The sequence below is a fragment of the Monopterus albus genome, unplaced genomic scaffold, assembly GCF_001952655.1.
Source record: "Monopterus albus unplaced genomic scaffold, M_albus_1.0 scaffold28.1, whole genome shotgun sequence".
NCBI lineage: Eukaryota > Metazoa > Chordata > Actinopteri > Synbranchiformes > Synbranchidae > Monopterus > Monopterus albus.
Window position 1 is genome coordinate 2,999,864 of NW_018127908.1, and position 22,516 is coordinate 3,022,379.

The window sequence follows — 22,516 nt, forward strand, 5'->3', positions numbered from 1 at the left end:
CTCACTTCGGGAATGACGTAGAGAAGTGGCAAAAAAACAAAAAAACAAATAAACAACTGAGGCTGTCAGTTCAAAGACCATACGTGAGGTTAAAAAAGTTTTTAAGACAGAGGCTGAAAGGTGCATACAAAGTGTATACACAAAGAGAGCGCAACAGGAGGAGGGCCAGCACCTCCTCACCTCCTGCTTTATCTATAGTGGATGAATGCATCGTAGTTTTGGCCACATAGCTTTACAGGGAACCAGAACCATCTCTAAACTCGCTTTCTCGTCTTATAGCCGCATTATCAAGACCCTCCAGTAACGACAGAACAGCCTTCCTTTTAACGAACGGCCATTACGCACAGCTACAGCTCGTTGTAATGTGTTCACACACCTGAAAAGACTTTGTTAGTCTAGTCATGTCAATAGTGATTAAACGAAAATGAATCAATGCCAGTAATATCAGCAGTTTACAAACTCATTCAAGTCTAAAATGAAAATCAGGAAAATGGCAAAAGCAAAAGAAATAAGAACAAGTCATAAGGCCAACACAAAGGCAAAATACATTCAAACTGCTATAATGATGCAAACCGTTTAAAAGGGTGTCTCGCTTTATTTTTCATTTCTATTTCACCTTATCACAGATACTCAAACCGTGTGTATGCATAATCTGAAGTAGGCGTGAGATGCGCACATTCTGTGTTTAAAAAAAGAGGTGGCCATGGTTTTGTGTGCACGCATCATTTATGCATCTGGCCCCCAGGTATTTTCTCAGCACATGTGCTGTTTCAACAAACAACTGTGGAATGGTTGTGGTTTTCTTTTGTGGTGCTACAGTACTGTAGGAACTAAAAATGCTATAATGTGACTGGTGAAACTACAGAGGCTGTGACATGAACAAAACCTGAGTGACTCCCCTGAGACCCCAAACATGGATTATGTACCTGTGTGTCTGCACTACTCTCTCTCTCACACTCTACCCAGATCTCTTCAGATGACTATAACTATCATTACATTACTATAACACTGCCTAATCAACATAACCTTCCACAGCTAATGTGAATGACTCCCGACCCTCTGTCTCTCTCATTGGCACTGAATGACTTAACCAGGTTAGTCCCGTCAGTCAGTGAAGAAAAACAAATGTACCTCTAGGATACACAAAACTTTCTAAACCTTGGGGTTGCAATGTAAATCTGAGACCACGAGCTGATTAACTGGAGTGGAAAGGTGGTTGTGTAATATTTGCCTTTAAGACAGAACTCTGAGTGGGTAGGGGGAAGTTTTGGATACATGTTGCTACTTACAGTAGGCTACAGTTTTGATACAAAGCTCCATGCTGACATCTACTGTTCATTTTGAGCATGTACACTATAGCACACTCCACTGTAGCTCAACAAAAGCCATTCAGGACTTTTCAGTGTAGATAATGACACAGAAACAGCAAATGTACATGTAATGTTTTAATAATTATGCCATGTATCACTGCATCAGCAGTTTTAAACTGTGCATGATTTTTGTATTCAATTTTACAGATGTTCCATCTACAGACGTTGAATATGACACTGACCTTTGCAAACAATGTATCATCATTAATCCATGACATAAAACTGACAATAACAAACACAATCAAACAGCATGAGAAGGGAATAATGCTGACCTGGGCTAGGAGCGAACAGTCAGCATATTCCCTTTCTACCCCATCTCTAACCCACCCGTCCTCGGTCAGCAGCACACTCTGTACATTTGGCATTGCCTCAGTAACACTGATTTACACTTGAGGTTTAAAGAGAGCGTTTGGCCAAGTTTGATTAAAACAGCTTTGAAAGGCACAAGGTTGCTTTACGGTCTGTACATCCGGTGGCCAGAGAAAAGAGGAGTGATGTGTTTTTCTGGTCTACATCATAAATTTAGAGCACAGTGTATCTAAAGACAATGATCCCTCACCACCATATAATATGTAAATAACACCCTGTGGTGTTATCCTCTGCAAAAAACTACTGACAGTGCCTTCCATTTTTTTATATCAAGCCGCATGGCGCCTGCTTAAATCTAAGCAGCACTATTTCCAGTTCAGTGAGTTATATATTCAAGTATTAAGAGATTTATTTCAAAGTTGTAAAAAAGCTAAATTATTTACAGCCTGTCCTCTACCAAGCATTAACTGTTCATCTGATTTCCAGGCATAGATTTGAAGAAGTTCTATGAATCCCTACAGCTCTGGATTGCTTTAGATTGTATTAGAAGCCAGTGACTACTGTCTGTAAAGTCAGTTATTAATCTCTGACTCATGTGGGGCCAATGCTGGAAGCAGTGTAGTTCCACAGGGGCCCTGGAAATGGTACCTGTGTCACACCACACACACAGAAAAACAAAGAGACAAGGTCAAAATTTTAGATGAACTTACTGAGTTGAGAGGTGTCTGTATTTTTGTCCTCCCCAGCCACATTCACGAAAGGGTCAGAATATTAGGAACACCTCTGAATATAATATAACACCACCTTTAACTATGATCTCCATAATAAACATATAATTGCATGTATACATTTGTGACAATTTCACCAAAAACTGAAACATTTAGCACTTTTTAAATACAGATGTTGCACTGGACTGCATAAAAGTGTACAGATGTACCTCTTAAAGTGGCTGGTAAGTGTATATTTTCCTGCCAACTTAATTAACTGTAGAACCAGACAGGGTGTTATAGTCTAAACCTTTTCAACAGGCACTCAGGTTCTTGACCGACTTACTTAAAGTACTCAGTTTTTGGTGTTGAACTTAAGTTGAACTCTGCCACTGGGACACCTCTGGATGCAATTCGGGGGCCAAACATGGCTGCTGGGTAAACTATAGAAGACGTGCCCACCTGTTGGTGAATGACAGAGGACAGTGGCGCCAATATCAACTTGAAATCCACCAATTCTGTACAAACAGTGCGTTATAACACCATTATACAAGAGGACGACCTGACATGTATGCCTGTAAGAATGAGGATAACTCACCACCATACAGAGATCACAGATTTCCATCTCTTTTTCCACCTTGGTCAAAATGTGAGAGTCCAGAGTTTCTCCAAAAAACACCACATTGGGCCTCAGCAGGCCATGGCACTTACTTTCCTTACACCTTGATAAAGGAGCACAAAACGTTCAACTTAGACCAGTGATTCCCAAACTGTGGTACACTGGAGCCTTGCTGAAATCTTCAAGTTGAAACCAAAATAGTCATATAACTTTAATGCAGACAACAGTTATTCGAGTATATACAGTATGCACATCACATGTTTAACCATGGCTGTTTGTTGTGTGTAGCGGCTGCGTGTGTAGGTGCCATTCTGTCCATATTACAAAAAGAGAAAAGAGGAGACTGATGAATAGAACAGGGAGAACATGTCACTTAGTTTGGATTCTTAGGTTTTCTTAGTGGGCTTCAACAAAAGAGGCAGTGCATTTTGCAACCTTCAAAATGTGTTCTGTCTGACTGGGCCTTTAGTTTGCCTGCTTTTCATGGTTGTAAACAGAAGTTTTGGTCCTAATTCCATTCCCCCATTGGTGCAATCCACAGATAGAAGGATAATGACCGGGCCAGTCAACCAGAGGGAGACACAGAGAGAGCTGCAAGCGCAAAAAGCTGTTTCAACAGAGTGATTTTTGTTCAGGCTCTGATTAATAAATGTGTTGTTTTTTTTTATTTTGAAAAAAAGTAGCCTTCTGTTGTTGTTATTTAGCCTTTCTGAGGCTACTGCATGGTTAAATCAGTGAAATTTAGTTTATGAGAAAGACACTTCGTAGTAATAGTAGTTGTAGTACTACTAGGCAGTGGTGGATTTACACAGGTGAGGTGGCTCTCTCTTGGTATCTGCAGTGAGAAATTTGGCTTGATACATGGTCTGAAAATGTTTAGAAACCTCTGACCTAGTTAATTGTGTCATGCTGCATTTATCACAGAATATTTGGCCATAACATAGAAGCATACAGTTCATCCACACAGACAGTATTTCACTGATTGTATGTCCATTGGTGCATTTGATTTAAAACTTTTTTGGTAACATTTTCTACCCTAAGGTCTAAGAGGAAAGTCTTATAGCACACCACTGCCCCAAGTAGAAACCCTGATCTCCTTGATAGTTAGTTATTATTCCAAAGATGAAATTTAAAAAAAACTGTGCAGCACAACATTGATTTAATTTACTATTATTATTAATTTAACTCCCATATTCATTTGGGTTTTAGTGTTTACTTACTAAAGATACTTTCTGATATTACTGAAGATGTTCACTTATTATAAATGATCATTTATTAGGTTACATCACTCTGTATGCTGTCATAGAGTTGTATGTATATTACATGTTCATTCATATTTTTCTTTTCCACTACAAACCTTATTTTATAACATATTGGTATTTGTGCCTTAGAGGTAGGGGATTTTTCCATGTAAAACTTCCACTCACAAAATTAAACAACCCAAACATCTCTCCTGATATTTACACAATTGTTCCTCAATTGCATTACAATTACAAGAAAGAGAGCGATACTGCTGACACGTAGAACATACACACACACACACACACACACACACACACACACACAAAGGTGCACCTGTTTAATAAAAGTAACCATCACCTCAGCATTATTAATATGTGAAAGTAATCCCACCTTGGTAGTTTATCCACAGGAATTTGGGCATCAGCAACATCTGGGTCAGGTGAACTGTACATAAACAGAAAAAAAACACACTGGGTTAAACAGCACTTTGCCCATGTAAGGATCCAACTGAAGAAACCAGGCCACAAACCCTTCATGTTTGTCAGTGTGAGTATACCTAAATGGTGCTGCCTCTTACCCTTTGTCCTTAAGGGCAGGACATATGGGGCTTCGCTTGTTTAGGGTCACATGTCTACAAGTCATACAGCGCGTCTCCAGCAGACTGCCTGCAGTTACACGCAGAAAACACAGCTGCTTTTCATTTCAGTCACTAGAATCGCAGAAAACATGTCCTGTGCCACAGAGTGTTCTGACAATGTCCTGACTCATGATTAGCTAATTAAAGCTGAAAGAATTTTTAAAATGAAATCACTCCAAATCTTTAACATAATTTTGTCATAATCCACCTTAAAAGCCTGACAAAACTGTCTCCTGAAGAACTAAGACTTGAACTGATCTCACCTAAAAACACTTTTTCAGTTGGTCCACAGACATTAGTGACTAACTCTGTGGACACATTAACAGGCTAACAGATGTGGCCCAGCTCGGCCTCTCACCATGAATCCTGAGCACATGTTTGGACCCAGCCTGTTGATGAAGGTCGTCAATGCACTGGGTGATGACAACCACGGAGCGTCCCTGCTTCCTCAGCCGAGCTTCACACTCTGCTATAGCCAAATGTACAGCACTGGGCTTCTTGCTCAACACCAGCTCCCTTCTGTAATGGAAGAACTCCCAGACCCGAGATGGGGTGCGAGAGAAGGCCTCAGGAGTAGCCAGGTCCTGAGAATGCATCAACATACAAATGTTGTGGGTCGATTCTTTCCCTGGGGTAAAATTTGCTGCAGCCCACAACATGAATCCTGATTGTGCAACAAACACCATTCTCTCTTTACCCGGCAGCTGCTGTTGAGATAAATCCACTGAGCTGTGAAGCTGTATTAGATAAACATAAAATACACCACCCACTCCAAAAGAACAGCTCTGAACCACAGCTGAAAATCAGACCAAACACAAGAGTTTTACCCAAATAAAAAGACAATATAAAGCCATGAACAAGTGTGTGTGTGTGTGTGTTTCGCTTGTGGATCAATTACCTGAGACATCCACTTCCTCCACTTCTCATTTTCTCCCCTGAAGGTTGGTACTCCACTTTCTGCACTCACTCCTGCTCCTGTGATGATAGCTATGCGTGTGGCTTGGGAAAAGTCCTTCCGGAAATCAGACATGTCTAGGAATGGAAAAGGAAAAGCAACATATAATTAATAGACAGAGAGACAAATAAGGGTCTTTACACTTTAAAGCTAATTTTATCATTTTCTATCGCTGCGATGGTGCCTGTCAGGAAGGCACGACTGACTGGCTGATATCTATTGTTTAACAGGGCTGATACTGACCTGACATCAGCAAAACAACATTATATAAACCTAGCAGCGTTACCTGAGCTTGGTCTTGCTGTGTCCATTAACGGTCCATTCATCACACGAGTGGAGCCCATGCGAAGACCAATTGCAAACACAGCTCGATTTTGGAGGAGCATTGTCACTGATGTTTCAGGCAACCAGGTGAACACATAGAAAGCAAGAAAGAAAACACAAAATGAATTTCCCTGATGGGAAATTCACAAAGCCATCCATCAGCACTTCAAATTATAAGCATATAGTTTAAAAAGCTCATCCTTAGCTGCAACATTAAATGTAATGTACACAGCAGAGCTTCAGTAGTTACCCCTGAATAATATGCATCAATGTATAATAAGTACTTTTATTTAAGTGCACTTTGAATGCAGGACTTTTACTTGTATTTTTACACTGTGGTCTTGCTACTTTTACCTGAATAAAGGATCAGAGTATTTATTTTACCACTCTTTATGTTCCACTTCACGTAGCAATCCACCTATGTGGTTGTGCACTCAGAGCAGGTATGTTTTTGGCCTACACAAAGCCTGTAATTGCAACACTGGGACAGACTTGATCAAAACTCATTTTAAAACCAAAAGATCTTCAGCAAGTAAGACATGTTTTAAACGACCTACGAAGCCAAACTGTAAATAAAAACAGGCAACTGGACGCACCCTAAAGCCTGAAATTCATGATGTAGCTTACTCCCTTAGCATATCGTTGCTTGTAAACTAACGTTACGATAGGGGTCAAATCTCGTCACATAAGCAGAAAGTAACATACAAACGTAAATTTCCAAGAGACATCAACTAAACACAGGACAGTGGCATGCGTATTTACATTAAATGACCGAACCGACTTTATCGTAATTACCTTGCTTAGTAATATTTTCGCCACAAGTTTTCTTGTTTACCTCTATCGCTCCAACTCCTCGAGAGGCCGTAAATGTTCCAAACCGTCGTAAATCCGGCTCTAAAAAAAATGTGCCCAACAGATGAAAAGATGTGAAGCTGTGTTGTGTAGGAGCGCCATCTGCTGGTAGACTGTTGTAAGTGCGGTTCATTCAGGATGACTCATTCACCCGCCTGCTTACGTTAGCAGAGACAGAGCAATTTCTTAAAAATTCAGATACCAAGAGTATGACACACTGCCAAAATTGCCATACAACATTTACAAAGTTTGGAAGGTACATGTCATTGCCATTAAAGTCTCGTCTTACTGTATTTTTACTGTTTTGTGATGCCTTGATACAAACGGGTGTTTTGTTTTTCCTTGTGGGAAAAATTAATAGGCTACCTGAGCTGAACTCAACTGAACAGAAGCAGTAAAAACAGTTTACAAGCCAGAAGATCCCACTCCTGTCTCCTTTTTCTGATTTTATGCTCATTTAATGTTTAGCTCATCTTATATTATTATTGAGCTGAGTCAAATTCCTTGTATTTTTTTAAATACTTGGCAATAAAGTTTATGCTTATTTTTATTATCATCATCATCGTCGTCGTCGTCGTCATTGTTGTCGTCATACTTATTCATATTAGTGATAATTATACATCATTACATTGTAATACTGGCAATTCTGCTTTTTATGATCAAGCTAAAATTGTAACTTTTAAATTGAGAAATAAAATAAATATACATTGAAAGTGTAAATCTATAGGGGATATACACATATGATTACAAATTGTTCGTTTTAATTATTTTCTGAGTATTAGGGTGTTAACAGGGTGGGCTATAAATTAGGTTTAAATTATAAACCGAGCATTTCCTAATTTATTATTGCCTATTTTCTCATATCTTGCCATCTTTACTTTTGTCCTCACATGCCATATTCCACCAACGCCTCCCTCTCTCTCTCCCTCTCTCGGTGTGTGAACTCCTCCAATCCTAGCTATCTCCCAGTAGTGTGAGTGGCCGTGAGTCTGCGTCTGTCCCAGTCGGTCAGCAGTCATTACTGGACACCGGTTCAAATTGATGGCGACCACTCCGGACAGCAGCACAGACCGTCGACCGATAAGGAGACTTCGATCTAAGAGTGACACCCCATATCTCGTTGACGCCCGGCTTTCCTTCAACCTGCGAGCAGGTAGGGGCACGTCCATCCATCCGTCCATCCATCCATCCATCCATCCATCATCCATCCTGCCCCCAGATTCTACTTGTTAGATGCTTTGCCAAATGTCTATTTGGGTGGACTGGGGGTGGGTGGAGGATTTTAGCTCAAGACGCGCTGCTGTTTTATGAAACATTTCCACAACATCCCACATGCCAATATCCTTGTGGGTTTACGGACCATTCTTGCGTTATAGTTTGCTTCTAGGTTTTTCTGTCCAAAAATAGCTAGATATTTTAGTAAAACAATGGGGGAATGTGACCGAAGTGTTATGCAACTTTGTGGACTAATGCTGCTTCTCCGGCGTAAAATATTATGGTGTTTTAAATATTAACCAGCTTTTTATATAGCCTTAAATATCGTTCGGGTGTGAATTTTGATTTCGTCAGCGCTCGGTAATTTCTTCAACGCAGTTACATAATAAGAAGAAGCTTCAACGTGAAGTGTAGTAGCCCAAGCTTTGGCAGCGGTCGTGGTGCATAAAATCGTATGGCATATCCGGTTTGTTCAACATTTTGTAGCTTTTTAATCACCGCCTTTTAAACTGTTGTAATAAGTCCCGTAATGGTGCCATGATGAATAGTCTTCCGTCTCCATCATCCATTACAGAGCGTGTTGCATCCCCTGTTACCATGGTGACTTAACATTTTGTGTTGAGGATTCATATCTTTTGCACTAACTCTGTGCATCCACCAGCCCTCTTTTTAAACAGAAAATAGAACTCATGGTGTCACTCACTCATAATATTTTAAGATGTTTTAGCACTCAAAATGTGCTTTTCTCTTATTTTCTCATTCATTCATGTGCCCACACAGTTTGCTCCCTTGGTGCCAATGTTCTGAAATACAGGACACAAAACATATTAGTGCTGAGAGCTACTGCAACTTTATAGATAAAACCCAGCATCTAGCTGCAGTCACACCCATTTATCCACTCAGCAAAAATGTGTGAAATAAGTACCACCCTTAAGGGATTTCATAGAACATGTAGTGTGGGTTTGTTTTTCAGTCTTTGTTTTGACAAATATCTACATTATATTATTTCATTTTCAGCTAGCATCATATAGTAGATTTGCTCCACTGAGTGCATGGATGTGAGTATTCTTTGTGGATTTCTTTTAAGAGGAATGCTCATTGTTTTGTGGATAACTTAACAAAAACAAACTAAAGTTTAGAACACTGGTGCATGCCGTTGTAAGCATCTTTTGTTGTAATGGAGAATGATTTATGAATGACAAAGCACTGTGCTCTGAGTGTCTTCTGTCATCAAATACGTCAGTATGAAATCATCTGCTGATTTTTTTTTGTTTGTTTTCGTCCAACTAACAGTCCCAAATGCCAGAGATGTTCTATTTAAAAAGCTATAAAACAGTGAAATGTAGCAACTCCTCACATTTGAAATGACTGAACTCTTGAATCAGTTAATCAACTAATCATTTATGAATGAGTGTATTTTATTTTGAAAGGACAGCAGACAGAGTTTATGTTGTCAGGACAATAGCAGTCTATACTATAGAGGTTGATTTGATTGTGAGGGTCATCAGTTCAATCAAAAGCGACTCCATCTTGCTCTAGTGCAGCTTCTTAGTTGCCAACAATATGGCTCCTACATATATTAGCAGATCCCAGGTGTGCAATGGGGCACTGGGGTTGCTCAGGTGTGTTCCTAAATCTTACCTTTAAGATGAGTGTTTGGTCAGTGGAGACAAGTGTGTTGTCAATGGCAGGACACTGTCATCTGTCTCTGTGCCTCTTTTTTATTTCTCTACTCTACACTGAGCTCATACAAAGCATGAGGATGGTACGGGGGCGACTGTAAAGCAGCACTGTTGACTCACTTCCACCTGAAAAAGTGGAGCATGATTTAGTTTGCTTATTGCCAAGGAAACCAAAAGTCTTATGGTTGTGTGTCCAGGTGCTTGATAATAATAATAAATGACGACGGCTGCCAATGAACATGAAACAAGAACTAGGCAATTTTTTCTGTGTAGTTCTGAACCAGATGCTAGCTATAGTTTTTTTTCTGTTTTTCTGGGATCATTATAATGGCTCATAAGACAACTTAATAGTCTGATGATTACATTCAGAAACGGTGCAAAGAACAACACAAGAGGCCAGAATCGATGGTTTTTAATTACAAACATTTCTTTTGGCGCCATTAAAACCTTTATGACATGATTTTATCAATGACCTGCTACTTCACAGAGAGCAGAAAAGGCACTTTTCACGTTATAATCAAGACACCGCCAGTCTGAAATATGCTGCACTGACACTGAGTTGTGTAATTCATTTTGATGTGTGGTGAGCGTGTCGGTGTGTGATCATTTGGAGATGAGCTGAAGCTTCGCAGCCAACTCTGCTGTTTAGTGTGGAAACAGCTGATAGTTTGCTTTATTCATTGATGTTGAATCTAAGCTTAGCAAGCCCATGTAAGGATAAGACATCTCTGTGAGAGATACAAGTGACATACCCTATGGGTTTTTAATGGAATCAGTGAGCATGTATGAAACATTGCTTTATGGCATTGTCCTGCTTAGTGTCTGCTCTAATCTAATTTGCCCCACAGTTAAATGGCCCTGCGCACAGTCACAAAGGCATAATGATATAATGGCGTCAGTTACTGTGCAGCTATCAACGGTTGTGTCACCTGTCATTAAGCATTAAAGGGTGGAGGTGTAGATGGATGATTGACCTACTTTGCAGGTTTGATTTCAGTCATTACTGCCTACATTAAGCTTCAGATTGTCAGCTCGGTCACACACTTGTACTTCTATCTTTGTGAGGACACTCATTGACATAATGCATTCCCAAACCCCTGAACCTTAACCACCAACACTAAAAGCCTAAAACCTAACCTAAACCTAATTCTAACTTGAACCTATAACCAAGTCTTAACCCTCAAAAAGGTGTTTCACAAAGTGAGGACCAGCCAAAATGTCCTCACTCTATAGCAAGTACAAGAACACACACGCGCACATACTGCACATGCTTTTACTGCTATCTTTGTGAGGACATACACAGACATAATGCATTCCCAAGCCCCTTCCCCTGACTACCTTAACCATCATGTCTAACCCAAAACCCTTACCAAACCCTAATTATAACCTTAACCAAGTCTTGATTCTCAAATAGCCATTTGAAGGTGTGTCAGAAAGTGAGGACTGGCCAAAATGTCCTCATTCCCATGGTATAAAACTCAAATCAGTCCTCACACTGTCACACAAGTGGGCTACACATACACACAGAGTCACCTGGACTAGCAGTTGAGAGATTATCTTACTGTTTACCTATGGATCTTGTCTATGGATTTTTAGCCAAAAGGCAGAGCTGTGTGCATGTTAATGTGCATATTTATGAGCACCAAGTGTGTGTATATCAGTCATTTGTTAGTGCTGCATATGCTGATACAGCATTCATTTTTACTGGTTGTCTACTGTTTTTATTTGCTCATCATTCAACAGCCCAACTACAGCCCCATCTGCTTTCTGTCATGCCACATACACACACACAAAACTCCCCCAGTTACAGGAGCTAGCTCTTTTGATTTTCCACTAACATCCCTTCTGGTTTTGTAACATCTCTGCTCATGCATTCAACCTAACCTTTTGACTGTGTGTCTTCATCTCTTCTGTCTCTGCATTCTAGCCCTTTTGATAATACTCCTTTGTTCTTAACACTCCATGAAATCAATAGATGACCATATTGTTTTTGTCAAATACATATAAGAAGCAAACAGTCTGACTGGTGCAAGTATAATTGTGTTTTATAGTATAGTGAATGCCGCATTTTCATGCTTTTACTGTATGTTGTGATTTGACAAAGAGTGAAATTTAGCAGAGGGCTTTTTTTGTTTTGTTTTAATTATACTAAAATGAATGCATGAGGAGATAATCTACATTTACTTTCATTAAAAGGAAAGGTGTTCCCAACTTGCTTCATGCCATAATTTGGTCACACCTCGTGAATACCATGTTTATGAATAATGCAGTTTGTTGCAATTTGGAATGCAGTAATAACTCATTTTGTAGTTTTTCCTGTATGCACCTTGCAGTCTCCACAAAGATGGTCAAATTGAACCCACAGGCATGGGGGTCTTCTCAACTGGATCATCCATCATAGCACACCCACTGTAACAGATGACAGATGTTCATTTTGATGAACAGCTGGATTCTGTGTGCAGTGTGGAGCTGTGGGGGTCACTGATGGCTGCAGCTCCCACCATTGTACCTGGCCTGAATGCAAATAGACAAAGCCGAAGCCCAGCCATGGCTGCATTGCAGTTGTTGGCAGATGAGATAATACACAAGATTTTCTCTGGCTTTTTTTTCCAGCAAAAGTGTGTTTCCATAAAAATTCAGCTGTCTACAAAATTAAAAGCAAGCGCACATACAAGCTTCAATAGATACAGGTATATACAACGAACAATTTAATGTTCAATCAGGTTCAGCGTTGCAGCCACATTAAGCTAAAAAAAAAAAAAGCAAAACTCAACTCATTCAACCGTCCAACACTCCCTGCTTCTATTTCTTTGCTGCTTGCTGCATTGCAGTTGTTGGCAGATGAGATAATACACAAGATTTTCTCTGGCTTTTTTTTCCAGCAAAAGTGTGTTTCCATAAAAATTCAGCTGTCTACAAAATTAAAAGCAAGCGCACATACAAGCTTCAATAGATACAGGTATATACAACGAACAATTTAATGTTCAATCAGGTTCAGCGTTGCAGCCACATTAAGCTAAAAAAAAAAAAAGCAAAACTCAACTCATTCAACCGCCCAACACTCCCTGCTTCTCTTTCTTTGCTGCTTTGTGTAGCAAGTCCTGTGTACAGTAAGCACAAGAGTGCAATCTGTACACACCAGATGCTTGGTGGAATGGGACACATTTCTGCTGCAGAGCTTTTACATGGCAGCTGGTTTGAACTGAGGATTTATAGTATGTTACAGAAACACGTAATGCAGCTTAAACAAAAGCAAAGTACATGTACTTACGCATTTATATTTCACTAATGTGTAAATCATTTAGAAATGACTGGTTGGAATTCAAACAGCAGTTAAAGGTGAATACAAGGTCAAGAACAAGCATAATTTGGAATAACTAATTCAAGATGCCAGTCCTTGTTTAAAAGGGAAAGGTAATTTCAGAGTAACAAGCTGGTCTGGAGCCAGTGCAGAGGCTGATTAATTTGTAATGTTTTTAGTTGTTTGTAGCCGCACTAGAGCTGTTAGCAAAAGTGCAAAGTGGTGAAAATTAGTGGCAGGAGAACAGTATCAGTTCTCTGTTCCTCCCAGTGGATATCTCTTTTATAGCCACCACTTCCTTCCCTCAAACACATACAAGCACAACACCATGACTGACATTTCAGCTCATCATGTGATAGACTAACAGCCCTGCATCTCAGAACACAAACAAGTACTCATCCCCTCTACAAGGCTGCATGTAGGCCTGCTTGTGCTGATGCATCCCAGGCTTGAATAAAACATGAGAGTTGAAATCAGAGCAAAAATAGCACCGCTATATCCAGGACTCTTACTGAATACTTCTGCTGCATAGAACGTCCGCCATCAGTGTCACCTGGCCAGAACACCCACCAACCTCTCTAGCAAAACGGTTTAAAGACAAAGACACACAGATGTCTTTAATGAGAGCTTGCAAGAAACTGCATCTTCCCAGAATCTCTTGCTTGCTCTCACTCTCTTTGCTTTCTTTTCATCTCTCTCTCTCTCTCTCTGCCACACTTAGAAGAAGTGTGGGAAAGGCTCCTGGCTGTGATGTGCTTTCTACATGCCAGCTGAGAAATCACGCCTTTTTCAAAAGCCTCCCAAGCTGAAGAAAACGGCATGATGATGTGCTTATGGGTCATAATTATAGTAAGCGTGGAAGCACATTGGGCAAAAAGGGGTAAAGATACCACTGCAATCTGAAAAGAAGCACTGCCAAGGACCACTTATACTGGAAGAGAGATTTCTGCTTGAGTCACTGTTACTCTCTAATTCCACTTTTTCTGAAATTAAAGCAACATGCAATGAATTCTGTTGGGTACAAGGGAACAAAACGAATGAGACCGCACACAGTATCCAGTCTGTCACCAATGGCCTGGGTGCGGATATCCCTCATATTGCCAATGACAATAAAATGTATATTCTCAGCAGATAATGCCAGGCAGTCGAGGGCATCCATTAAGTGGATATGATTAATGTCTATAGAATGGCAGTTGTTGCTGGCATCACCAATGCAGCTCCTATAGTGCACCAGTGCTTTAGGATGTTTCTGCTGAGTAAGAGACTTCACAGAGTCTGAATCCCTTCAACACTTCTGCAAACCTGGGATTCAATTCAATTCAATCAAAGCTGCATTGCACCACTCAGTCTTTCAAACCTGTGTCCTATTTGTAATGTAAATGCCAGAACTTTTTTTTGTACACTTAAAATCCTCATCAGAACTTTGACATTAACAATTGAGACATACTTTATTCGTTTAGCTAAACCAGTTAATGTTTGTTAATTCTCGGGTTGCGAGGAATCCTCAGGTACTAAAACCATTACCATTCGGCATTTTTAAACTACAAGATTTCAGTGTCAGTTCAGTAAAAGTTATGTTGTCATACCATGTCTCTCTTTCAATGTAACTATAAATTAATAAAGAGTGGATATGACTTTTTATGTCATAGCACAAACTTTATTTTGGTGTGAATTCTTCAAATGAAACAAAGTTACTGCACAGGACATTATGATAAATTATGCCTTCACTTTTCAGATAGTGATGAAGTCTATGTAAAGATAAACTAAAAGCCTGCAGGATAAATGGAAAGGATCTGAAGAAGCTGAATAATTCTGTGAAATTAAGCTATTTTGCTCCTTTCTCCAGTCAGCTTTATAGATCCAGTGTAGAATTCTGTAATCACATAACATAATAACTGCAAGGGCAAAAGGTTGAGATTGTCAGGTTTTAAATTAAAAATTACAATAAAAGGAAACATTCTTAGAAGAGTTCAAACTAAAATGTTAACAAAAGGCGCAGTAAGTACAATACGACTCTCCAGAAACATCTAGTTGCCAAATCTCTACATGTGCATTCCTAGAGGATACAATCAGATTGCATTAGATACACATTTTTCTGCAAAACAAGTCAGTAAATTTATAAAAATTATACTTTTAATTTGAAGGTCCTGTGTATAGGACTAGCTATGAAGACTCCCATGGGCAGAAAACTGAACAACTGTTAGACATTAAAGCAAAAACAAAAAAAAAGCTGACATGTAATACTGGAGTTTTTGTACACGAAGATTAAGAGATTTTCAGTCTGGATTCTTGAGGCTTTGGTGATGAAATGGATGTGTTCACATCAAAAGCAATACCTGTATCAATTCCAGAAGGAGTTACAGATTTAAAATGACTGACACTGTATGGACCATTGCATCACGGTCTACAGGGAATTATTCCATAATATCACAGCAGTCATACCTCATCAGTAACTAGGAAAACTCTTTGATTCAATGTGTTATATAATGCTGCGTTACCTGTGCCTGAAACCAGAAGCTATTTCTCTTAACTTGATAACTGCCTGTTATCAAGTAGTGTGAATATGTGAACATATAACCAAACTGTACATTCAGTTCTATCTACAAACAAACAGGGACTGCAACTGCAGAGAAATAAAAAGTATAGTTTCCTCTTCCATTTCTGCACTTATCATTAAACAGAACTAACACAATTCACAATTGTCCTTGTACCCCCCCCCCCAAAAAAAAGCTGCTTATCATTCTTTACCACCCTGCCTACAACACTGTTTCTTAATTAGCACAAAGTGGGAACACAGACAAAGTGGAAAATCCCAGACTAAGGATTTCTCTGTGCTTTGCAGAGACGTGGGACACAGTCAAAGTAGATCTGCTGTTTGAGACATCAAAAGATGTAACATTAACGACATATTTATCTTCACAACTTACAAAGGTTGCAGTCCTACATAATCATTCTCATGTTTCAGATTGTTCTGCTGTCCAATAGTCATTTGCATTTTGACAGCTGTACATGCTTTCATAGAAATCTGTTGCCTGTCTAAATTTAAAGGAAGGTGGTCTGTAAAATTAAGAATTTATCAAATGATATACTCTGCACATTAAATAGTTAGTGATTCTGGCTGATGAAATTGAAGCAGCCCCCTAATCACCACTGCTCTCTGGTGGAGATGTGCTTTTTCTGCAACCTACAGTATAAGGTTAAATATATACACACTAGTGCTGAAAGGATTTATTGGACAATTAATTCATTGGTAATAGAACAGAAAAGTAACACGGCAAATTTAAAACCTAATTAAACACTTAAATTATTTATGAAGCAAAAATAACATTTTATCAAATATTATAAATTTGTAGAATTTTGATGACAACTTAACACATTGTGACATGTCCACAAGCAGCATGAAGTTACAGACATGTCTTTTCTCTGTGCTCTCTAAGTCGAGTCTTCCTAGTAAATGTTTGTCCACATCTTGGACACGAGAATGGCCGTTCCCCTGTATGAATCATCATGTGTTTTTTCAGCGTACTGTTTAATCTAAAGGCTTTGTTGCAGACGTCGCACACAAATGGCCGCAATCTGATATGCTTGTCTCTACGGTGAGCCACCAAATGTGACCCCCTCTTGTAACACATACCGCAGTCTTCACACTTGAACGGCCTTTCCTCTGTATGTTGAATCATGTGAAGCTCGAGTTGAGCTGCACTCGGCCAGCCTTTCCCGCAAGTGTCGCAGAGGTACGGCGCTTGTCCTGTGTGTTTGTACAGATGCCATTTAAGGTATGTTTTTTGATAGAATTTCTTTCCGCAGACATGGCACGGGTAACCACCTGTGTGCCTCACCATATGGGCTTTCAGGCAGTTTCTTTTACTAAACTGTTTCCCACAATAAGAACAAACATTAGGTTGTTGGTCTCTGTGTTTGCTCTGGTGCAGATTTAGACAATTGAGAGTCTTAAAGCTTCTCCCACATGTTTCACAAATGTGTGGTGCCACGCATGAAATATGAACTTTTTCATGTTCGTGAAGTAGTCCTGGCTTTGTGTAACATTTCTTACAGGTAGCACATTGGTACTGTTTTTTGTTCTGCTGATGTCGAACCAATTCACATAGCCTCACAAAAGTTCTCTTACACAATGGACAAGGGTATGAGCCTCTGATTTTATGTGACCTAGAATAATGTCTTTTCATGAGGACAAGTTTTGAAAAGTTCTTCTCACACATGGTGCACTTGATGGTGCAAGGGCTGGTCTGGGAGTCATCTGAATGATCTGCAGAATTTGGAGGTGATGCAGTTTTACACTCCTTTATTTCAGAACTTGTCTCAGCAGTGCTGTCATTGGTATTGCCAGCTGACTGTACATTACATGCACCGATAACAAGATAGTTAGTGTTTGTTCTCCTTTTCCTTCGAAAACATGTTTTAGAACATTTGCTCTGGTGTTTCTCAAAACTCTTGCGATAAGAAAAACGCAGGCCACATTCCTGACAAGTCATAGACAATTTAGAAGCCTGTGAGTTGGCAGGTGCATTTGTAATTGCTGGGACCTCGGCTACAGCCCTGGAAACACCTGTAGTCTCCTGATTATTATTTCCACTGCTTGAAGAATTCTCCTGTGTGAATTCATCTTTTGCTTGTGAATGTTGGTTTGAAACCCTGCATGCACCTTCCTTGTGCATCTGGCAGTCTTCATAGTTGTCGAAGTCTTTCCCGCAATAAGAACAAACATAAGGACTCAGTTCAACGTGGCATCTCATGTGCCCTGTTAAGTCCATAGAGTGAGTAAATATTTTCCCACATAATGAGCATTTTTTGACACGGCTGCTTCTTTTACATGGGTCAGAAGACATTGATTCCTGTGGAACAACGCTGGAAGGTTCAATTTGAGTTTCACTAAGCAAAGACTCTTTGGTCTTATCGACAGGGTTTGATTCGGAGTGATGACTTAAGCTTATAAAACACTGTGGGTCTGTCTGTACCTGTTGTTTACTACCAACCACACAGATCCTCCGATGTTTGTCAAAATTCTTTGGGTAAGTGAAAACCTTGCCACAAGCACGACAAACGAGAGTACAGTCACCACTAGACTGCTCAAAGTTTGGTAGATTCTTCATATTTGACAGGTTATTTGCTGAGAGTCCTGCAAATTCATTCTCAGTTCTAAGGGCATTAATCTTAGGTTTAGGATGTAAATTGCTCTTCTCAAAGTAACCACTTTGGCTAGCAGAATCTGACTGAGCCCGTCTTGTCGTCAAACAGTCACTTTGCGCTATCTTGTGTCTTTTTAGTTTACTATGGGAACCAAAACTCTGGCCACAAACATGACACCTGAAGGTTTTAGAGGATGTCCTGTTGTACGTTTTTAAATGGTGAACCCATTTTTTCTCCTGGTCGTTATCATCAATAGACTCACTTTCATCAAAAGGTTCAAGTATTACCTCAACAGAGGCTCCCTGGTCTTCAGACAGATCATCCACATCCCGCGCTCCATTTCTTCCCGCCTTCCTTGCCACATCTGAATTTATTTCCTCAACATTTTCTTCTGTATCCTTTTTAGACTCACTTCTAAGTGAGTTATCTCTGTCTTCAGTGATACACGTGGGACCAGATTTGACACCTTTGTCTCCTTCATCATTGTCGACCTTTGGTAGGTGACAAGCAAGGCTGGAAAGGATGCAGTCATCACCAGACGAAGACAGGGCTAGAAAAATGACAAAAGAGAAAAGTGTCATTATCTGAAAACAAATGAAAAATAAACAATATAGGAGACAACTGGAATTTGAGTGAAAGTCCCTCTAAGCACTACCTTGTGGAACTTCATGCCCATGATGCTTGTGATGCTGAATAAGTGTATTCAGAGGTTGCAGACTTTCAAAATAGAAGGGGAGAGACTGAGCCAAAGGGATGTCTAGGAAAGGAACAAATATTTCACAGGAAAAATAAACCCTTGCATTTCAGTTGTGATTCATTTCCTTGCATTGCCCCAACTTACCACAAACTGCCTTGTATACTCTTACGTCAGTTCATGTTCTTTAATTTTTACCAGAATGACAACATGGATGTGAACTGTGTAGATTTTGTTCTATTTATTTCTTATTTGTAGTATTTCTATCTGTCCCAGGATTACTGTATGTCAGGTACCCACTTGTTCAAAGTTTGGAACAGGCAACAGGTTCTGAAGATTGAGAAGGAATTTTCTCATTAGCGCCTCCAGGGCTGAGTCATAACTGGGGCCAAACACTGTTGGAAAGATTTTCTATAAAACAAAGGCAAAAGTGTTGTGATATGTCACAAAATACAAGCAGGCCCCTTTGATGTCACTGCAGATCTTGAGGGTTATATTTAGGTTAAGCTGCATGTATCAGTTGATCAGTTTACTTTTTAAATGTATAACGTGTCTAAATAGGTGCCAGCCAACTCACCTGATAAAAGACATCCCTCTGAGACTGATCATTCACTAAAGTGTGAACAAGTTTCAGGAAGTTTGTTACTGACGCTTTTGCCTCAGTATGGGAAGTCTTTATAAAGCAAAAACAAACAAAAAAGCACATAAGTAAATTCAAATGACACAAAGAGTGATGGAGGCGTAACAAGAGCACCCACCTCTTTATTCTGTTTTGTAGTGTAAGTGTTTATTCTGCTCAGATGAGGTTCAATGGCCTGCGGACTGGCAAAATCATCATTGCGACACAACTCCAGCACAACCTATCGGCACGTGAAAAGCAAAAACGATTTAGCGAAGGCTTTATTTTGTCAGGAAGGTCACATGAGGATGGTGTAATCCTGGATGGCACAGCCTCTACTCTGAAAGCTAGCAGTAATATGACAGTTAGATATATGGACAGAGGGTATGGTGTGAGTCTTAGATGTTTGCATTCCTCATTTGGGAACTCGGTGGCTAGACCTTAACTTTGAACCTTGAAAGTAAGTCCAGGTACTAATGTTCCTGGGTTATGTGTTCATTCGGCCAAGTATAATAACACAGATTAAACCAGTTTGTTCAGTTTCCTCAGAGAATGGGAAACCTGGTTGTCTTAACTGACTTTTTCTAACGCATACATCTTGTTACTGTCATTTGCTGTCCTTCAGTCTGTGTGAACTTATTTGCAGTGTTATACATTGCCATTCTGGTTTACTCATACTTTCCACAGACTACTGCAACTGACATTGGACAGAAACTCTTTGATGGCTATTTAGTGCTGATATAATAAACTAGATGACAAGCAGTGGTGGAGGAAGTATTCAGATCTGTTACTCATAAACTTCATTACAAGTATTATAAGCAAAATGTAAAAGTACCCTTAGGCCCCTGTCAGTGTTGTAGTGCTTTATTGACTGAATATTACTGATGCATCACTGCTGGGCATGTTACAGTTATAGCTGGTTGAGGTGGAGCTAATTTTGACTACTTACATTTTATTTTATGTTATTTTACAGGTGGAAATGAGTTTTCATTCAAATACTACACTCGGTGGAGTACAAAAAGTACATGTGCATTTACCGGACAAGTGCCTGTTGTCACATCACAGGTAGAAATCAGTAGCAGCAATGCATTGCAGAATTATTACCACTACTGTAATTAGTCCTATTGTGGGGCATCCCGCAGGTCTTGTCTTACCCTTGCACGCAAACCCATAACTAGTTGGACTGCGTCTGTGCTAGTGAGCAGTTCAGGGGCTGTTTCAAGCACTGAGGTGATGAACTCCTCCAGGACTCCGTAGTACATCACAGCTCCCTGCTTCACTATCTTCCACAGAGCTGCAGACACAAGCTGCAGAGGAGGGGCAATAAGACGGAGAGAGGAGAAAGGAAGGGACGCTGGGGAAACAAATTTCAAACTGTAAGCTTATAATACAGAGACGACAAAGTCATTATTATTGCAGTGCCATGGCACCATTTCGGTTATCTCGAGCAAATAAGTTCCCGCCGCTTTCAAAAGCTCTTTTACTTAACGTTAGTGCAAATGCGGACCGAATGGGTTAAGGTTTAGCTGAGTGTTCAGCACTCACCATGCTCCGTTAACATCTTGCTCATTTTGGCGTAACGGACATAATTTTAGCTAAGAAGGTGGCTCTTTGCTAACAACATCTCAGCCACAGGAAAACGTCTGACTGTAACATGGAAGCCATATCCGACTTCTCTTTGGGAAGGGTCCGCGTGACGTCATTACGTACAAACGTGCAAGGCACGAGGTCATTTCATAACCGTTTTTCTTTTAAACACACGGATTTCATAATAATATCCCTAACATTTAGAGAGCAAAAATGCACTTTTAATAACACTAGTTCAGTCAAATGGTGAGAGACACCCACCAGTAGCCTACAAGTTAGAAATAACTCTGTTTATCACATTGCTATTGAAATGTACCAAATAGCGCCACTAGATGGCGATATTGTAACGAATATTGCATGGGAGCTCGTCAGCTCTGCAGTGAACTGTCCTCCAGCTGGCACTGCAACAGTGACAGTGTTTGTGTCCTTTAGTGTTCTTTTTTTAGCAACTTATAATGTAAATGCAGTACAGTGAAGTCTGGTAGCTCAATATAATGTAACGTGCATATTTTAGCCTATAATATAAAAATTGTAATAATAATTATATTGTAATTAGTGATGGGAAGTCCGGCTCTTTTCACAGATTCGGCTCTTTTGGCTCCGCTCTCTTATAAAAGCCGGCTCTTTTGGCGCCCCTTTAATCAAACCTTTAAATTAACTGAACACAGAACCACAGCAAACTAATCAAACAAATAAAGATCAAAGTCTTAACATTATAACACTTTCGATAATAGTCTTTAGTGGAGGTTGGCATTTAGAAATACCAGAAGCCTCAGCTTGGATGGGCGGTTCTTAGATGTCTGTGCAAGTTTGTTGTTGACCCTGCTCGGACAGATATTTTCATTTTACAAACTGGGCACTCAGCTTCGCAGTCTCCATTATCACTGAAATGCATCCAGATGCTGCTTATTTTTCGGTTTTCGGACATTTCCTCCGTTTTTCCCGACGCGCTTGCTTTTAACCTGGCTCCTCGTCTGCTGAACAATGGCACTTCCCCCAGGGTCAGTCTCACACATACAAGCCAAACTGACGGTCCAAAACACAGCACAGCAATTAACTTAGTAAAACATCGTCAGATAACACACCAGCATAAGTCAGCAACACTAACACATAACAACAATGGGGTAACACATAAGAACACTTTAACTATAATTTTATAACTGCCCTCTCTATTTACTGAACTCCCATGATGCACCTCTGCATCATGCAGCTGCCACCAGACCCCCCAGTGGCTGATGTGGATCGCCACAAAATT

The 22,516-nt window shown here is 39.9% G+C and overlaps 2 protein-coding genes and 1 long non-coding RNA gene across 7 annotated transcripts in view; 1 reads left to right on the forward strand and 2 right to left on the reverse strand.

Annotated features, from left to right (window-relative positions):
• Positions 1-1,438: 1,438 nt before the first annotated feature.
• LOC109957715 (NAD-dependent protein deacylase sirtuin-5, mitochondrial-like) lies at positions 1,439-7,163 on the reverse strand. Of its 4 annotated transcripts, none has more exons than XM_020595839.1 (9): positions 6,999-7,163; positions 6,126-6,294; positions 5,783-5,916; positions 5,243-5,468; positions 4,825-4,912; positions 4,638-4,691; positions 2,985-3,108; positions 2,733-2,848; positions 1,439-2,327 (listed from the first exon to the last, which is right to left on the reverse strand). In XM_020595839.1, exons 1-9 carry the CDS (start codon positions 7,146-7,148, stop codon positions 2,252-2,254), a joined length of 1,137 nt encoding a protein of 378 aa, XP_020451495.1. In that variant the 5' UTR covers positions 7,149-7,163; the 3' UTR covers positions 1,439-2,251. The 4 variants fall into 4 exon arrangements, with proteins under 4 accessions (XP_020451495.1, XP_020451496.1, XP_020451497.1 ...); XM_020595840.1 differs by having other exon boundaries at positions 6,126-6,230; positions 6,959-7,163; XM_020595841.1 differs by having other exon boundaries at positions 6,126-6,230; positions 6,999-7,068.
• Positions 7,164-7,998: 835 nt separating this feature from the next.
• The window catches only part of LOC109957716 (phosphatase and actin regulator 1-like), a 43,043-nt gene continuing 28,525 nt past the window's right edge, over positions 7,999-22,516 (forward strand). Inside the window, exon 1 of one of the 2 annotated variants that reach the window (XM_020595845.1) lies at positions 7,999-8,168. In XM_020595845.1, coding sequence (XP_020451501.1) covers positions 8,057-8,168 — 112 coding nt within the window. In that variant the 5' untranslated portion in view covers positions 7,999-8,056. Of the gene's footprint in view, positions 8,169-20,830; positions 21,051-22,516 lie in introns of those variants that run through there. The other variant, XM_020595846.1, reaches the window with a different exon arrangement.
• On the reverse strand, positions 12,764-19,078 carry LOC109957717 (uncharacterized). Its single transcript, XR_002274582.1, has 3 exons — positions 19,017-19,078; positions 18,649-18,911; positions 12,764-15,549 (listed from the first exon to the last, which is right to left on the reverse strand). It is a non-coding gene; the product is annotated as an uncharacterized LOC109957717 (long non-coding RNA).